Source organism: Talaromyces rugulosus, chromosome II (assembly GCF_013368755.1).
Source record: "Talaromyces rugulosus chromosome II, complete sequence".
Taxonomy (NCBI): domain Eukaryota; kingdom Fungi; phylum Ascomycota; class Eurotiomycetes; order Eurotiales; family Trichocomaceae; genus Talaromyces; species Talaromyces rugulosus.
Window position 1 is genome coordinate 2540550 of NC_049562.1, and position 17457 is coordinate 2558006.

General features: G+C 46.3%; 6 protein-coding genes across 6 annotated transcripts; 3 read left to right on the forward strand and 3 right to left on the reverse strand.

Moving 5' to 3' along the window:
* Nucleotides 1-260: 260 nt before the first annotated feature.
* On the forward strand, nucleotides 261-1535 carry TRUGW13939_03369 (uncharacterized protein; the record flags this gene model as incomplete). Its single annotated transcript, XM_035486553.1, has 1 exon — nucleotides 261-1535. The coding sequence occupies one exon, from the start codon at nucleotides 261-263 to the stop codon at nucleotides 1533-1535; it is 1275 nt and encodes a 424-aa protein (XP_035342446.1).
* Nucleotides 1536-2114: 579 nt separating this feature from the next.
* TRUGW13939_03370 (uncharacterized protein) lies at nucleotides 2115-4021 on the forward strand (the record flags this gene model as incomplete). The annotated part of the gene is made up of 9 exons (XM_035486554.1): nucleotides 2115-2190; nucleotides 2264-2430; nucleotides 2495-2607; nucleotides 2678-2986; nucleotides 3044-3171; nucleotides 3307-3446; nucleotides 3523-3583; nucleotides 3645-3790; nucleotides 3857-4021. 9 exons carry the CDS (start codon nucleotides 2115-2117, stop codon nucleotides 4019-4021), a joined length of 1305 nt encoding a protein of 434 aa, XP_035342447.1.
* A 457-nt stretch (nucleotides 4022-4478) lies between these two features.
* Nucleotides 4479-5943, reverse strand: TRUGW13939_03371 (uncharacterized protein; the record flags this gene model as incomplete). Its single annotated transcript, XM_035486555.1, has 2 exons — nucleotides 4479-5653; nucleotides 5712-5943. 2 exons carry the CDS (start codon nucleotides 5941-5943, stop codon nucleotides 4479-4481), a joined length of 1407 nt encoding a protein of 468 aa, XP_035342448.1.
* A 5377-nt stretch (nucleotides 5944-11320) lies between these two features.
* TRUGW13939_03372 (uncharacterized protein) lies at nucleotides 11321-12355 on the reverse strand (the record flags this gene model as incomplete). The annotated part of the gene is made up of 1 exon (XM_035486556.1): nucleotides 11321-12355. The coding sequence occupies one exon, from the start codon at nucleotides 12353-12355 to the stop codon at nucleotides 11321-11323; it is 1035 nt and encodes a 344-aa protein (XP_035342449.1).
* A 1993-nt stretch (nucleotides 12356-14348) lies between these two features.
* TRUGW13939_03373 (uncharacterized protein) lies at nucleotides 14349-15153 on the reverse strand (the record flags this gene model as incomplete). The annotated part of the gene is made up of 3 exons (XM_035486557.1): nucleotides 14349-14498; nucleotides 14559-14932; nucleotides 15000-15153. The coding sequence occupies 3 exons, from the start codon at nucleotides 15151-15153 to the stop codon at nucleotides 14349-14351; spliced, it is 678 nt and encodes a 225-aa protein (XP_035342450.1).
* Nucleotides 15154-15512: 359 nt separating this feature from the next.
* On the forward strand, nucleotides 15513-17440 carry TRUGW13939_03374 (uncharacterized protein; the record flags this gene model as incomplete). The annotated part of the gene is made up of 3 exons (XM_035486558.1): nucleotides 15513-15609; nucleotides 15667-15775; nucleotides 15841-17440. The coding sequence occupies 3 exons, from the start codon at nucleotides 15513-15515 to the stop codon at nucleotides 17438-17440; spliced, it is 1806 nt and encodes a 601-aa protein (XP_035342451.1).
* Between the last annotated feature and the right edge of the window lie 17 nt (nucleotides 17441-17457).

Sequence of the window (17457 nt, forward strand, 5' to 3'; positions counted from 1 at the left end):
ATAAATAAATCCCAATTGGGAGGAAGGCCCCGAATACTCAAAAGACGAAGTTGAGCTGTGCGGCATGTAATTGGTCCACTGCTCGGGTGCCTAGTGGCCGAGTAAATCAGACTCGGGCTCTCCACCGATCAGAGGCCGTGGTTCCTCGGGTCCGAATTGCTTGCTTGATCGAAACTATATATAACAGTCGCCAATTCTTACTGTTATTATGTCTGGAAACATGAATTCCACATACAAGGTTCTCTCTCAATACCATTAATATGAACAACACGTCAAAGTTGAGAGTCTTGATCGTGGGCTCCTCCATTGCAGGCCCAACAGCAGCCTACTGGTTTGCCAAAACGGGAGCACAAGTCACAGTCATTGAACGCTTTCCCCAATTGCGAACCAACGGTCAAAATGTCGACATCCGAACTGCAGGTGTTTTGGTCATGCGAAAGATGCCCGGAATGGAAGAAGCGGTGCTGGCTAACCTTCAGCCAATAAAAGGTATGAGCATCGTGAACGAGAATGGCCGGCCCTACGGAACCATAACATCCACTGGAAACCCTGATCAACAAGCACTGGTCTCCGAGTATGAGATCCTGCGCGGTGATCTGGGGCGTATTCTCTTCGACCTCACAAAGGACACTGAGAACATCAAGTATGTTTTCGGTGAGCAGGTTGCATCTATGCAGCAAGACGAGAAGAGCGACGGGCCGGTTACTGTCGAGTTCATGAATGGAACACCCTCCGCGGAGTATGACCTTGTTGTCGCCTGTGACGGCTCCACATCGAGAACTCGGGCGATTGGACTTGGCTGTGGTATGCGCGACCATATCAAGCCTGTGAATTCATGGGCGGTCTATTCCTCCATCAATGAGGATCTTCTTGACGGCAGCCAACTTGTTCATGGATACAGTGCCGTTGGCGGTCGAGCTATTTCCCTCGGCCCGGATCCTGCTGGTGGAAATCGCATCACACTCATGGGCATCCACCCACGCAGCAACCACGACTCCATTACCAAATTCCGCGAAGCGAACAGACTCGGCACCGAAGAACTAAAGGAGTTTGTCGCTCAGCGCTTCAAAGGAGCAGGCTGGAAATCCGACCAAATCATCCAAGGCATGATGGAGGCCGACGACTTTTACGCCAGTGAATGGGTACAGGTCAAAGTACCAACTTTATACAAAGGACGGTTCGTGTTAGTTGGTGATGCAGGCTACGCGCCCGGTCCAACAGGCACGGGTACCAGTCTGGCCATGGCTGGGGCCTATATCTTGGCAGGCGAAATTGGGAAACATCGAGGGGATCTGGCAGCAGGGCTAAAGGGGTACGAGGAGCAGATTCGACCACTTATCAACGAGATGCAAAAGATCCCACCGCTGATTCTTGAGATGTTTGCGCCCCAGACGGCCTGGGGGATCTGGCTCAGAAATATGCTTTTTTCGTTTGTTTGTTGGACTAGACTTCTTTCGCTCTTCGACAAGTTTTTCGGGGGTGCGTCTGGTCACTCTGATAAGTATCAGGTGCCGGAGTATGAGTGGGTGGCCTAAAGGCATGTTCTTGTATCTAATTTTGCGGACTCCGACATCAATATTCAAAGCTTTTAGTTGCTAACATCGCACGACACTCCCCAGCTTATTACCAATGGACGGATTAAAGACATAACCCCTAGAGATGCAATGTGTTGATTACGAGCTATAGTGCTATATACCATATAATGTATACTTGATATAATTTTTAGTATTCTAAATCAATTTCTACTTATTATAGCTTTATAATAGTAGTAATACTGTATCTAAAACTATTATAATAATATTCAATACCAACTAGAGCTAATAATTATTTATAATTATAGATATTAATAAAATAAGATTATGGTACTTGATAGATTTCCATTGATGCAGGAATTCGCATGAGAAGCAGTACAGTCACTACAGTGACATAGTAGTAAGCAGGAGTTTGACCGCGGAGCACTCAACGCGTGGCGCGTCCCGCCGTCGACCTTACTCAAACGTTCACTTCCCTCAAACGCAAGACACAGAAATCGCCACGGAGTGAGTGCAAAATACGCCCGGAAAATTAGACTCCAGCTTCTCCGTCATTTTCCACCGCTCTCCACCGTATTGGCGATGAAGAGATCGAGCTCTCTTGCTGGCGCGGTGTCTCCGCCGCCGCTCAAACGCAAGGTCGAGTCAACTGCTACAAGTGAGACTAATCCAACAAACGACTTCCTATTTCTATATATATATTCTCTAACAACTTTATTTCCAAAAAATAGAATCGTCTGTCGCCTCATTCTTCACCCCGACATCACAGAAAAAGCCCGAAAAAGTGTCATGGCGGATCGTCAACAAAAGCCTCATTGTCGGTAAATACGCCAGCGATCCCAGCGCAAGCGAGAAACTCGACTCGACTCGACGACGCAGAGTGGCGGCATTTGACTTTGTGCGTTTTCTACAACAAGATTTTTTTTAATTGTGTTTGTGTGTTAATTGTCTCTCTCTCCCAGGACTCAACTCTTATATCGACGGCTTCGGGTAACCGGTTTGCGAGAGATGCTGCGGATTGGAAGTGGTGGAATGGCAAGGTTCCGGAAAGACTAAAACAGTTGAATTCAGAGGGGTGTGTTTGTGTATCTCAGGCCAGCGGCTTACCTGGCTGGCTGGAGCTAAAAGGCTAAAAAGCTAAGCAGATACCAAGTCGTCGTCCTCTCCAACCAAAAGAAAATCAGCCTCCAGACAGAAATCAAGGGCGGACGAACCGAGTCCAAAAGCCTGACAACATTCAAAGAAAAAGCCCTGGCCGTTATGCGCCAACTCGACATCCCGCTCAGCATATATGCAGCTACGCAGGCCGACGAGTACCGGAAACCCAGAACGGGAATGTGGAAGGAGTTGGTGGACGACTACGATCTCGATCTTGACGACCGGTTGGATCTTAAAGGGTCTTTTTTTGTGGGTGATGCAGCTGGGCGGCCAGCTGATCACTCGTGTTCTGATCGGTATGTTTCTTTTTTTGGAAAAATTCGGACAAATGCTAAACCAACTGGTCATTATAGCGACTTTGCAGAGAATGCCGGTCTTGATTTCAAGACGCCAGAGGAGTTCTTCCTTGGTGCAAAGCCGGAGCAAGTGATACGAAAGTTTGATCCTACGTCGTACATCAACGGCGACCCTGATGCTGCAGGTGAGCCTCTCTTTCCCTCCTTCCCTCCCTCTCTCTCAACTGGCGTCATATATCCGTTACACAACCAGATATAGCATAACCCCTCACTTTCTCAACGGTTTCTTTTCTTTCCTGTTTTTAACAAAGTACTTGCAGTCACACCCACCTTCTCGAAACTGCATCCACTCGAACTGGTCATCTTCTGCGGCAGCCCGGGTGCCGGCAAGTCGACATTCTATTGGAAATATCTCCAGCCGTTGGGATACGAGCGAGTGAACCAGGACATTCTCAAATCGGTACGCCTTTTTTCTTTTCTTTTTTTAACTGCCTGTGTAAAAAAAAAACAAAACTGATTGTATATGTGGGAAACAGCGTCCAAAATGCATCAAAGTCGCCAAAGAGCACCTAGCCGCTGAGAAGTCTGTCGTCGTTGGTATGCTATGGATTCCTCTCAATATATTAAAACCAAGAAAACTAAAATTCATAACAAAAAGACAACACAAACGCCGGCGCCGAAACACGTGCATACTGGACGCAAATCGCACAGGAATTCAAAATCCCTATCCGCTGCATCTACTTTACATCACCGCCGGCGCTGTGCAAACACAACGATGCTGTGCGCGCTGCAAATCCTCTTTTAGTACCCCCCCCCCTCTTTTTTTTTTTTCACAAAAAAGATGAAGAAGAATCTAACAAGGTTTTCAAGAACCCCGAATCACGAACTAGTCTGCCCGGTATCGCGTTTGGCGATTTCGCGCGGAGGTTTCAGGAACCCCAGCTCTCGGAAGGGTTCGAGGATATCACAAAGGTGGATTTTACATTTCAGGGGGGTGATGAGGCTAAGAATGTGTGGTCGCGGTTTTGGGTTTAAACTTTCAACACTATATTATTAGATAAAAATGTTAAAAGGTGTATGTTGTTTACTTAATAAATTAATCCTAGCTAGATTGTGCTAGCTACTTTTGAAATGCTTTTTGGTTCCATGGCCAGCTCGCGCTGGATATCTATCATACAAATCAGGAACGAAATAATTATATCACATGAATTTATCGAGAGCTGCCTCTTGTGAAGAGCGCACAGGTTGAAAGAGGAAAAAAAAAGTTTATGAAACGAGGTCGTCAAAAGAGCGTGGGTATAAAGAACGTCAGTCCCGGCGACTGGTAATCGTAAATATCATTAATCGGGGCTCGCAAAGAAAAAAAAAATTCAATACGTCGTGATGGTCGTTAGGCTGCAGAAAACAGCTCTTTAATAATTACACATGTCGAGTCGAAAATATTCAAGAGGAAAATAAAGGTGACAAAATGTGGTGGAAAACAAGCCGTAAGCTAGGCCTGAGCCGCAGTCACTTGGGGCTGTGTTCGGTTGACGAGGTCGTGCAAGATTTGAAAGACATTGCGGCGCCGCGGAGACCTGCTTCTAGTCGGGCTCTGGAGCGCTGGTCCAACTGACATTGGTCCCACGATTTCTTCGTCGCCGAGTTCGGGGAACTTTTCGTTGTTGTACAGATGAGGGACCTTGATGCTTTCACTGCATGCCTGCTCGGTTGCACTTAGAGTAGCCACAAGCTGAACATCATTGGCAGCAAACGCTTCGAAATTTTGCTTCCATTCGGTCTCAATCGCGTCTAGTTTGTCCTTGGTGAACTGATAGATCATTGAGGTTTCCCCATAGTGTTCGCCGGTGCGCACCAGGTGCTTGGCATAATTGCAACGGGCGAGCAGCCAGTTCTCCCGGAATCTCTGAAAGGCAAAAGCATCAATCGTCTCAGGGATATACGGTTCTGGGTGAATACTGAAATTGGCGTGTCCCAGTTTGGATGCCCATTCATCGTCGCCTTCTGAAATCACCAGAGGGGGAACGCCTTCGCCAGATATGGTGCGCAGGGTGGCTCCTCTGGCTCTGTTCAACGACGTCATTGACGGCTTGGATGACAAAGGGGGAGAGCGATGGGTAGAGCTGCGCGTGCTCGGAATTGCGGGGAAATCATTCAACTCGGACACGTCTGCAACCGACGGGGACTGCAAAGGCGAAGCAACCCCGGAGTCGGGCGCCGAGGTTTGATAAGTATTTAACGTGGGGGGAAGCAGCGGCGTGCTAGGCTTGGCTTCCAGCTCGGCTTCGTCGTCCATGCTTGCGCGGTTTGCTTTCTCAATGTCAATGACGCCCAGGCTACGGTTGCTGAGGCGCGTCGATTCGTGAGAAAGCCGATGGGGAGGCCGAGCGTCTTCGGATGAAACAGTCTTGCGCATGGCTGACGAGGTGGAACTGGCTCGGGACCGCAAACTGTTCATGAGTGAGGCATCGCTCTCGAATGACCGTTTCGATTTCCAGCGCGAAGACATGGAAGAAATTGTGGAGCCAAATCGGGGAAGACCTCTGGACGACAAGCTCTCGGAACGTTGCCTGGAGTAGTCCATGTTGTAGATGTTTTCAGCCAAGTAGTGGTCATCATTCACCATCTCATGGGGCTCGCCGGTGAACTGGTCGAGGAAATAGCCTTCTAGAAGAAAGTCAGTAATGGAGTCCAAGTTGGGAGAGAACGCGCATTGGGGACTCACCAAAATAGTCATTTTCGAGGATTCTGCATGGTCTGTTGTAGGTCTCCTCTTTCACCTCGCGCAATTGAATTGGCAAGGAGCCCGTGCGTTCCATGGAGATGCCCATGCCAGGCGGCGGGATCAGAGAGGAAACAGAGCTGGAAAACTTGGGCTGCAATCGCGACAGCGAGAAAGGTGAAAAGGCAGGAGAAACTGGAGCCGAAGAATCGGCCGAGGCAGGAGAGGTTGGCATCTGCGGAGAGTTGCAACGATCGTGTGAAGAATCGATAGTATTCATATTTGATCCGGTTCAAGAAGAGCCTGAGCTAGAGAGAAGCGGGGGGCAGTAGTGGTAGAGCTAGTTTCACGTCGAGGTAACAGGCATGGTGAAAATGATTGACAGTGGCGATGGGGAACGTTTTAGAGACAGACAAGTCGACAAGAGCGGGCACAAATGTCAGTGTCAGGCACGATGACACGACGGCCAGGTCAAACGGAGACAGGCGCTAAGGTGTTGCAGCGTTTGCAGCGTGGGAGACTTTGAAGAAGGCGGTAAAGTCAGTGAGATGGTTCCTGGACTGGATGCCACGACTGGGAAAATAGTCACCAGGTGCAGGTGATGCCAGTTGGAAGAGGTGGATAGGCTGCAGGAAGGACAGGTGCATGATATTTGTGGTGGGAGTAACAAAGCAGTGGGCTGGGCACTCACAGGTCAATCCTATTTGGTTCTGGACCGAGCCCTGCAAGCAAACAGCTCGATCCTAGTGCAAGTCTGACGACCTTAGCTGAGGGCTAGACACGATTCAGGTCAAGATCTGCAGGCGAGTGGACACGGCGTGTTGGCAGTCGCACAGGAGCCGTTTGCTGTTGTGTTTGCAGCGGTCACCGTTTTGAATGAGTGTTTGTCGAGAGGATGAGAGGAGGACAAGAGCGAGAGAGAGAGAGAGAGAGAGAAGAGTACAAACAGATCGTGCCGGGGAAGCATGAGAGAGAGAGAACCGAGACAGGGATCTGGGTTGCGCCGGCGGCATGTGATTGGCCAGGGACCTTGAAAGTGGGGCCACAAGGCGGCGACTGCCGTTACTGGCTGCAGCGGGAGCGTTCCTCCCCGCTGTGCCGGAGCCTGCTCCTTCCTTCTTTATCCTCGCACTTTTTCTCCGTTTCTTTTTTTTCATCTTTGTATTTATCGTCATATTCATACAACCATATTGTATTCTTTATTTGTTTATTAATATATATTATATTTATATTTAGATCTACATATTCGAGGACTGTTACTATTATCGTTGTGTTTCTATATTTCAAATGCTACAACAGAGTAAACTTCGACCCAGACTGCTGGGGAGCGGTGTTTGCCCGGGACCAAGGGAAGGTGGGGCCCCGGCCCACCTTCCATGGTCCATGTGCTTCCAGACGCAGGTGGAAGGAGCCAAGCCGGAAGCGGCCAAAAATCCTCCTTCCGCTGGTTGTGCTTGTGATGGTGGAAATTATTACCCACCCTTGCAGAGTCAGTCAATACGAGTCAATAACCACTATACACTGTATAGCAAGAGTATTGACGAAATAGCTCTTGGGCAGCGTCTGGCAGCTACAGCAGGCTGAGGTGTCCGCGTGCTGGCGTGTGTGCCTTGCAGCTTGGCAGATCTCGGGAAAATAGCTCCGGTCGCGCGGGATTTAATGATCATCCTCATCATTCTGTGAATCTGTACGGCCGACAATAATAATAATAATAATAGGGCCAAAGGCAAACTGCCAAAGTCAAACGCAGACCAGCGCTGAATGATCAACATGACATCACCCTGCGATCGGCACAAACTAACAGGTATGGCTGTATGCGGTATGCTCCAATAACCACCGGGACAATTTCCAAATCCTGCAAATACGAGCCGAACAAGGATTCCCCCTGGTCGTTAGGACATTTCCCCGGCTATTCCTCCAACCTCCGACAAATGCCTCGTACCGGCTTATTCCATCAGTTTCTTAATTCAATTTATTTTTATTTTTTTTAACAAAAAAAAATCTGATTGATGCATGGTGACGGTCCAGTCTATTATCGGCGACATCGGCGGTCAGATGTGTCAGCAGCCTCATCAAACGGACCGCAGCCACCCAGCCATGACGTTGCAGTCGTTGGTTGGCGCAGAAATTTTTTTTTTTTTTTCCAGCTTGGTTAAACTCATATAAGGTATAGCTTAGTTCTCGCCAACGCAGGTACCGCGTCCTCTCATTTGCTGCTGGGATTATCCCCTCTCAAGTCACAGGTCGCCACGGCACAGCCTTGTTGGTTAGTTTTAATCATTATTGATTATTATTGGGAGGGGAAGAGCTGTGTATTTCCGGGCTGCACGAGCAATCACAAGAAAGATAATAATTATTAATCTCAGAATAATAATATTAATAAAAATAATAATAATGTTGGCGATATTATTAATACAGTCTATATGTATTACTTACAGAGAAGCACCCGATTTGCTGCCTTGCTGTGGGTGCATCGAGTGAAAAGTAAAACTCTTCATTATCCACCGTCATACTGTGCCATTATGTTACTAATGACCTGTCTACAGCACCTTTCTTAATAATAATAATCAGAACAACAACAACAAGAAGAAGAATCGAATCGTGTGTCTACCTTCCTATTTGGGTAGTTCCGAGGTAGCGTGGCAGCCAGCCGAAAGCCTGTTGGACCCGCGCCAATCATGGCGAACGGTGGCGAACTCTTTCCATGGTTCGGCCGCGCCGATGTTTTTTGTTCTTCCACTTTCTCTCTCTCTCTGTATACAACAATATAGTAATTATACATCCATCAGATGTCTCATATCAATACATCTGGACGAATCTAGACTTGTTATGAAGTGGACCTCTTGTTTACCAATATTTAGGTGATTATTCTTCTACGCTTGGACTCAAAAAGTATCCAGATTCAGTCCAGGCCATATCCACTCTATACAGAGTGGTAGAGTAGGACGACCCGTTTTACCTAAACCAGTCTAGCCTTCTGTCAAAATTTTCAAGTCGAGACTTTTTACGGAGTACTACTAGTCTACTACATACTTCCTTAGTACCTGTACAACATCAGTAGACTAAAGACTTACAGTTTACTAGACTAGCATGAACAAAAACATCCCGCAGTGACATTACCTTACATTATTATCCCCGAGTCCCCGGTCCTAAACTGTGGTACACTACCACACGCTACGCATTGTTCAACTTTTGACACATGCACAATTTGCACAGCCAGTGGTCTAGATCTTGTCTATCAACAGGGGGGGAAATTTTTCACTGCCCACCATGCTGTTTGTTTATGATGATAAAAATAGTATCCGGTGAACTATTGATCAATGTCATTATCCACACAATTGCTCTGTGCGCTGATGTCATGCATGTCATGGCATATGTTCTAGCCCTAGCAGACACCTATAGGGTTCTACTCGTCTTGACTAGAGAGTAGTAGTCGTAGTAGTCGTAGTATGTATCAACAGGGCTGGGTTGGCCCTCTTGTCTAATGCAAGTCTAGTTTTAGATACATGTCTAGCACGCAACTTCAGTTTCACAAGGGCACGGTGCATGCTAGGCTGCATGTAAGGCTGTTGCTATTGATCTAGATCGATCTGTTGGTTGTAGGTTTGACATTGATGTAACATGCAAATTACTGTAGGGTATAATTAACTACAGGGCTATATTTACATGCATTGCAGTAGTTCAAAGACATGGGGCTTCTGTCAGATTTTGACATGGTAAATAATTCTCAACGTATTTGCTTTTAATTGCTAGTCACTGTCGGAGTTGAGTAACCACCTTTAACCGAGTAGATTTACAAGTCTAATAACACGATATGTCTGGAAAAACACTGTATGTATTTTTGAATAGCATTTTGAGTCCTTGTTAACAATACCGGTTTTTGGGGGGGGAGGGGGGGGGGGGGGACACAGATACCGTTCTACACATACCTTACTGTTACCAAAGTCACTACATAGAGAAATTTATAGGCGTAGTGACTTTCTACGACGTATCAGCAATATAATAATGTTGCAAAATATAAATAGTTACAACCCGCTGGCAAGTTATATAATCTTATACATTACAGAAAATCTAAATCTTTATATTTCTTGGTACATTGCAAATTAAATTACAATCTATATAGAAATCGCTTGTATTTTTAGTATTCTAATTATAAACTGAAAAAGCTACAGCGAGGCTTGCACCAATGCCTATACTAAAACTTGTATATAGGATTAATATAACAGTGTATTCAGAAAGCTACAGCAAGCCCTGTAGGCCTACACGCCCCAATTTGACGCGCCTAAGAAGCCGGAAAGTTGGTTAGCAAAACCATCTTGGGGAGAATTAACAATGTACTGAGGAAGTTTGCAAGAAGCCTACAGCAAAGCCTGCAAGCTGGTTAATAAGGGTATATTAAGAGGAGGGGGGTTGACAACGTACTCAGGAAGCTTGCAGGTCACGCTGCAAGATTATGTACTCCGATTTAACACGCCTGATAATCCTACAAGCCAGTTAGTACGGCCTTATAAAGGGTATTGCGATGTACTGAGGAAGCTTATAATAAGACCTACCTGCGCACACTGATTGGGGAGAAGATTGATACATGTATGGGTGAGAAGCGTACTCTTATATACCAGTCACCGAGGGTGGTGTTGATATGCTATATTTACAAATATTAATTTAGGATAAATGCATTGACGCGTAGTTCAATGCTTGTTTGTAAGTCCATCAATTTAAAAAATTGATTTTTATTGGTTCTGTATATAAATTATATGGTTACAGTTTAATATGGATCAAGATTTTGATACGTTACAGGAATTCTACAACATTATGAAAAATTGCAATGTATTGAAACTGGTTATATTATGGTTTTCATTATGTATCAAAACATATTGATGTTAATAACACTGAAATCAGCAATGTATTATTAGTGTAACAATAATGATACCAACCTTTGGCTGTATAACCGTTACCAAGCTACTCAACGCTGCAGCAACGTTGCTAACGGCATCCCCGATCCCCAGAAATCCGGTATGGAAAGAAAGGTATAACTTGATGTCACTAGGAGATATTATTAACATTGGCAAACAACAGCCAGACTTGGATGTTCTATGATACTTGGAATACAAACATCTCTACGATGAGTTTTGATAATCGTGACCTTTTTAACTAAGTTTAATTTTATTTAATTCGTAAGAACTTGTCTACTACATGTACATACGCTGTATATGTTTTCTTTCCATGCCGAATATACCACGAAGAACATGCATAACCCGTTCCTATCTTGATTTATATTTATCACCAAGACTGCATACTTCTGCGTTATATAGTGTTTTACTGTATGACTATATTGGGCTTTGAGTAAGGGTTAAACCTAAGACATCAAGGCAGCAAAGACAACCAAGAGTGGTACTGCGTTAGAGATAATCTTATATAGAACTAGAAAATGATTAGTCTGGCATACATACTAATATCTCTTTATTTTTATAAAATAAATATATAATAACAGTTTAAATTTTTCATTTTCTACTGTTATTAACAATTAATAATGACTATAATATTCCCTGACCTATAACTCATAACACCTAACTAGAAGACCCAACCGCTATTTATGATTATTTTTCCGAATACTACCTATTAAATCCCCCGGGAGCGGGACGTGCTGGCGGATAATGTGTGATGGCAGCATGATCACCATTTAATTCATAAATGGGCAATACCGTCGGCTGGTTCGTACCTCCTCTGGGTGGTGAAACAGATGTGTCATCTGCTTCCGAGAGGGCATTCCCCGCAACTTCCGTCGGCGCACGCCGTACCTCAGGTTTGTAATAACCCATGGCAGCATTCCCAGAAGGTGGTACAGCAGCAGCAGCAGCAGCAGCTTTCCTTTGCTTTGATTTCCACCAGAACCAGAATATGCCCAGGCCCAGAATGATAACAACCAGTGGCACGGCCACCCCGATTCCAGCCTTTGCGCCCGTGGACAGGCCGGTGGAGGAATCTGAAGACGACCCGTCTGATCCGCTAGCTTGATTTGGTGCTGAAGCTGTTGTTGCTGTTGCTGTTGCAGACGTTGTCGTGGCGGTAGGAGCTCCAGTTGCAGTGGATGTTGCGGTGGTAGATGTGGTCGAAACCAAGGTTGTCGTGGCTGCATAGTCCTCTGGAGGGATCACTCCTGGCCAGAGGACCGTGACTCGTGTGTATTCACCCTTTGAGACATACTGGTCTTGGGTGACGGTCAACCGGACCTTGGTAGTTGTAATGTTGTTGCTAAAAGGCAATCTGACAACGGTGCCGTTGTTGCCAGTGACGGTTGCAGCTTCGTTCCAATCTGACCCATCCCATGTATCAATGCTGAAATCGATGGGGACACCGTCTGGATTGCTCACCAGTGTCACACCATTCAGAATGATGTAGCTGGGGCTTGTGATGGTCAGAATGTCAGGGTATTCGCCTGGCGTGTTGTCATTCCAAAAAGTGTTTAGGTTCCCGTTGATAGCATTACTGGCAAAATACGTTCGAAGCACTCCATTGTCGGTATTCGTCGCTGCTACTGACGAGGCATTTGCAATTGTTCCGGATGGCCAGGGCGGAAGTACCAGTCCTGCGGCTATCAGGTGGCCCTGACCGAGCAGAAGAGCCGCGAGGCAGTACAACCTCTTCATGGCGCAGAGAGAGCAATCGAGGACGCCTTTGTCATCAATGCTCGTAGGTGGGACTGCCTGGTTTATAAAGGGAGTGAATGTTGTACAGCCTTTTTTTTTATGGCACACTGCGGCTGGAGGGGGCAGGGCGGGCCGTGCCCTCTGTCTGTTGGCCTAGTTACTATTTAGGTCAGTAAAATCACGAGGTAGCTTTATTTAACCCCTGATGGCGTGTTGATTGGAGGGGCTCTGTTGGCCAAGGAAATCTAGTGCGATCTCCGTTTTTGGGGTCTGATTTGGTATTATATTATTATAAAGTCTGAAGCTATAATAACTCCAGATCTTCTCTACGGGGAAAATGTTTTTGCACGAAAAAAAAAGAAAAAGAAAAAAAAGAGACGAATTAAGATCTGTCCAAAAAATGAGTATGAAGATTGTGGTTATTGTGGTAGAATTTATGCGCGATCCTATATAGGGTATATATGGTTAGGGTGCCTGGGCAGTAATTCAATATATTATACATTTACGCGGCTGCTAGGGCGGAAATAATATTTAATCATATATTATTTCCGAGGCTGCTGAAATAGAAAAAAATAGCGTCAAAAAGTGGTGGTTTTTTTTTGGGCGATCTACATAGGACGTACCCTATGAAAATAGAAAAGTGGGCCTATACTGCCGCCTCGACGCTCCTGCGGCTCCGGCTCTGGCGCCTAATAATAAAAACTATCTTTGAGCTTTTTTTACTATATATAATTTTTTTAGTATTGAAGATTTTTCATGAATTTTTTTTTAAATTCTAATTATTAACCCTATTTGGACTTTATGGTTTTCACTGTATAATTTTGTTAGCGCTTGGTATGTAGTTGTTTATAGATAACTTAGTCTGATTTAGGCAATCCTTGAGAGGAAGTGGGGCCGGTGCCAGCTGAGGATCGACAAACGCACGGCTGGACCCTTGTGTACCGCCACCAGCCACACGGTTCAAATTGTTCCGGAGACGTCAAGTAAATTGTATAGCAAGTCAAAATGATATCCAGTCAATTACTGGGCTCTGGCGGATTCTACTACTACTTTCTATTTATATACAAGTCTAGACTTTTAGGTAAAAAATAGCATTTAAAACGGGTATATGTATATATATGCTCTTTAAACTTATAATAGTGATTTTTATATTTCAAAATATATCTCAAAACTGTAAGTAATATGGTAGGTCGAAATCATATCAAAGTGTTGTGAAATCATTTAATAGCCATTTCAAATCATTTCGACAGCATTTCGACATATCATATAATTAATATAGACATGGAGTTGCTGAGATAGATTGATTACCATGTTAGGTTAGGTCACAACGCACACACCACGATAACCGGAACAATATAAGTCCGAAACCGGTTTTGGCACTTGGTCTGTGTATTTCTATTTATTATTACATGTTTAAGAACATGGGAGATAGTGAGTGCTCGTGGACTGCATACTGTAAGCCAATCATTCTGCGCATTGATAGAACAACCCATACCAAAATGTTACACCATAACAATGCCCAAGTAATATATGCCCGAGAACTCGCCTGTAAGCAGATTCAGTCCACACCAGGCTCGTGCCACGATGAAACGGCTGCTGGAAGTTGGTGGGAATCTAGATGGACCTAATAGAGAAAGGTTTCAATGTTTGCTACTTTGTCTTGATACAATAATGTGTTGTGGCTCGCAGTCAAGTTTCAAACTTTAATATTGCCATGACTTTAGTGGTTTTAACTTGGTAAACTACATTCATGTAAATTCGAGCATTTACCAATTCTGTACCCTTAATGATAACATCCTCGTGCTTAGATATCTATTACACCTACACCTGCAATATTTAAAGAAATACAACCATGAGATACTCCAATGTCGTAAATATTCATACCCTTGAATCATTCTTTTCATCCCACTATCTATCGGGGGAGACAACTGGTAAATACACAACTGGTAAATACAACACAATTGACCTATCAAAACCTCCGGTAAACTCTTGATCACGTCAGCTTCTGCTTGATGAAGAAGGAGCGAAGATGCGACAGCTGCCATGCGCAAGTCACCGCTAGGACGACCAGTTGCATCAGAGACCATCGGACAGCGCGAGAGTTTGTTGCTTCGGATTGATCACGGAACTCGGCTTCCCGTTCCTGCATAGTTGTTAGCTATCTCAAACTACAGAGAGAAAAAAAAAAGGTATAGAAACACACCCGTTGAAACACTTGCTCGCGGCGGATATCCTCGAGACGACTGTTGAGATCCTTGACGCGCTGGACAATATCCGCCATCTTGCCCGAGTCCTCCGTTTCAATCTTGCTAGTCGAGCCAATGACAATATCCAAGTTCAGTTTCACCAGAGGGGAGTTGGACAACCAGCTTCCGCTCTGCGACTCTGGCGTAAAACAGATCTTGTGTTGGCCGGCGTCGGCGGCGGTGAATGTGAAGCGGCCGTCGCTCCCGCTCCTTTGCGAGACGACTCGGTGGTCGTTGTCAAAGGTCTCGACCACGGTGATCCAGATCTGGAGAGCGGGATCTTGACTCCATGTGTTTGAGCTTCGGTCGAGGGACTCGGCTTTGTATGTTCCTGTAGCAAAAGTTCATCAGTACTTGTAGCCCTTATGTTGTTCGTAGGTGGAAAAGGTAAAACATACCGACGACGAGTGTGTCCTTGGGCAATTCCTCAAAGAAACACTTCTCCTGCCTGCCATCCATATACAGATGGAGAGCGCGTACTTGCGAGGACAAGACAGTGAGCAAGACAAACGCCGATAGCAGCCACGACGGGCTGGTCCGTGAAGCCGTCATGGCGGCAATGGGTTGAATTCAAGAAAGCGAACAAGAAAAAGAAAAGACCAGAGTTCAACGGCAAAGAAAGCGATTCATTAAACGTGTATTAATTTGTGTTTGTTAGTTGGTTGATGCTCAAGGGGGGAGACTTTCTGTCAACCTGGCCGCAACACGCTCACCGCCCGCCGCTGAGCCAATGAGCGTTGGGGGGCCATTCCAGGCTAACCGTTGCGCGCCTTCCTCGACTTTCGTACTCATGACACTGTCCATCACGAACGACACGCGCCTTTGATAAATATATCGACTTTCGCCCGGAATCGCGTCCTGCACTTTCTTTTATTCGATACTACTTACAGAGACAGCGCGCATCGCCCACCATGGCAGCTGCCGATGTTCGCGACATGCTGGATTTGCCCGCCGATGGGCAGCAGCCCAGACCACACAAAAAGCAAAAAGTTGTCGAGAAAAGACCAGGTGAGGAGATATCCCCCTAAGCCTTGTGTGTGTACTTCCTTTCTGACCGCCGAAAAGAGGGCATCACCCGTGAACTTTTTGCCTTGTTGGGTGAAAAGGCGCCTCCAATCTCTCTCACCGAGAACAAGTACAAACTGAAAAAGTCCAATCGAAGAGCGCTTCCATGGTATGCATATGCAACGCAACCTGGGTACAAAAAATTGAAGAGTCAGGCTCTAACTGTGCGCCTAGGCAATTGTCCGAATTCAAAAACGACGCGCGACAAGATGGGCTGGTTCTCAAGCATTGGCAGAGACGGACGGATACTACGAATAAGCCGCCACCGCCGGCAGACGCTGCAGCAATGGATATTGATGAACAGACCAAGGACGAAACACAGCAGCCGGCTGAGCAGCCTTATATGTTTTCCAAATACAACATTAAGCCCCAGCTTCCCAAGAGATATACCGACGAACAATACAACCGGCACCTGCAAAACGACGACTGGACGCGTGAAGAAACAGACTATCTGATGGACTTGGTCGAAGAATACGATCTCAGATGGGTGATAATTGCAGACCGATACGACTACCAAGCCAAACTCGACGGTGGCAACGAAGCAAGCTCGACAGCACTGGTCCCCGCGAATCGCACGCGAACAATGGAGCAGATCAAATCTCGCTTTTATACTGCCACGGCGACCATGCTCGCTCTCGAGCACCCGCCGTCGGAAATGTCAGAAGCCGAGTTTGCCCTGCATGAGAAGATGATGAAATTCGACGCGGAACGAGAAAAGGCGCGCAAAGAATTGGCTGCACTCCAGCTTAACCGCACTGCCGACGAGGTTCGCGAGGAGGGTGTTCTCCTCGAGGAGTTGAAGCGTATTGTGACGAATGAGCAAAACTTTATTGCCGAACGCAAGGAGCTCTACGAAAGACTAGACATCCCCTACCATGTCGCCAACACAACCATGTACCAATCCAGCCAGGGACTCTCACAGCTTCTGGGAACTCTGATGCAGGCAGACAAGAGTAAGAAACGGCGGACGATTCCTGGAATCGACAACCTGGCAAGTCCCGCTGGTCAAACTCCAACGCAGAGCCTATCAAACGGAATGCGTGACAGCCAAGTCGACACCCCCACCACCGCTACATCAACCAACAAGAAGATGTCGGCAGCGGCAGCGGCCGCAGCAGCTGCCGCAGCAAGCGCGACTCAACCAGCTGTCAAGACGCTCACCAAGGAAGAGGAAGAGAGATACGGCATTCGGCACCACGACCGAGTCACTCCCGGCGTGCAGTTCCGCAACGACAAAGCCGTCAAGCTCACACAGGCAAAATCCAATATCCAAACCCAAAAACTTGGCGCGGCGCTTACAGAGCTCGATATCCCCTTGCGGCTGCTCATGCCTACGGAGAAAGTGTGCAAGGAATTCGAGAAACTCATCCACCAAGTAAACTCCCTTCTCGATGCTCGCAAGGTATCTGAAAAGGTAGAGGGCGAGATCCGAGTCCTCGAAGCCGCCCGCGACGAACGACGCAAGAAGGACCAGGAAGCAAACCCAGGCAAAGAAAAGACGATCAAGGTGGAGTCGGAAGACCAGCCTGGTGTGAGCAGTGGCGGCGGTCAAGCCAACAACAATAACAACGAGGGAGAAGAAGACGATAATAATTCCGATAAGGAAGACCAAAGTAATACTGAAGGGGTCGGCGCTGATGATGATGGGGACGTTGATGTAGAGGAAGAAAACGCCACCGAGAACAAGGAGAAACAAGCGTCCTCTTCGAACAAAAGGTCCGCGAGTGTCCTTAGTGCTGCCAGTGACAAGAGCTCCAAGAGACAACGAAAGTAGGTAGTTTTATTGTTAGC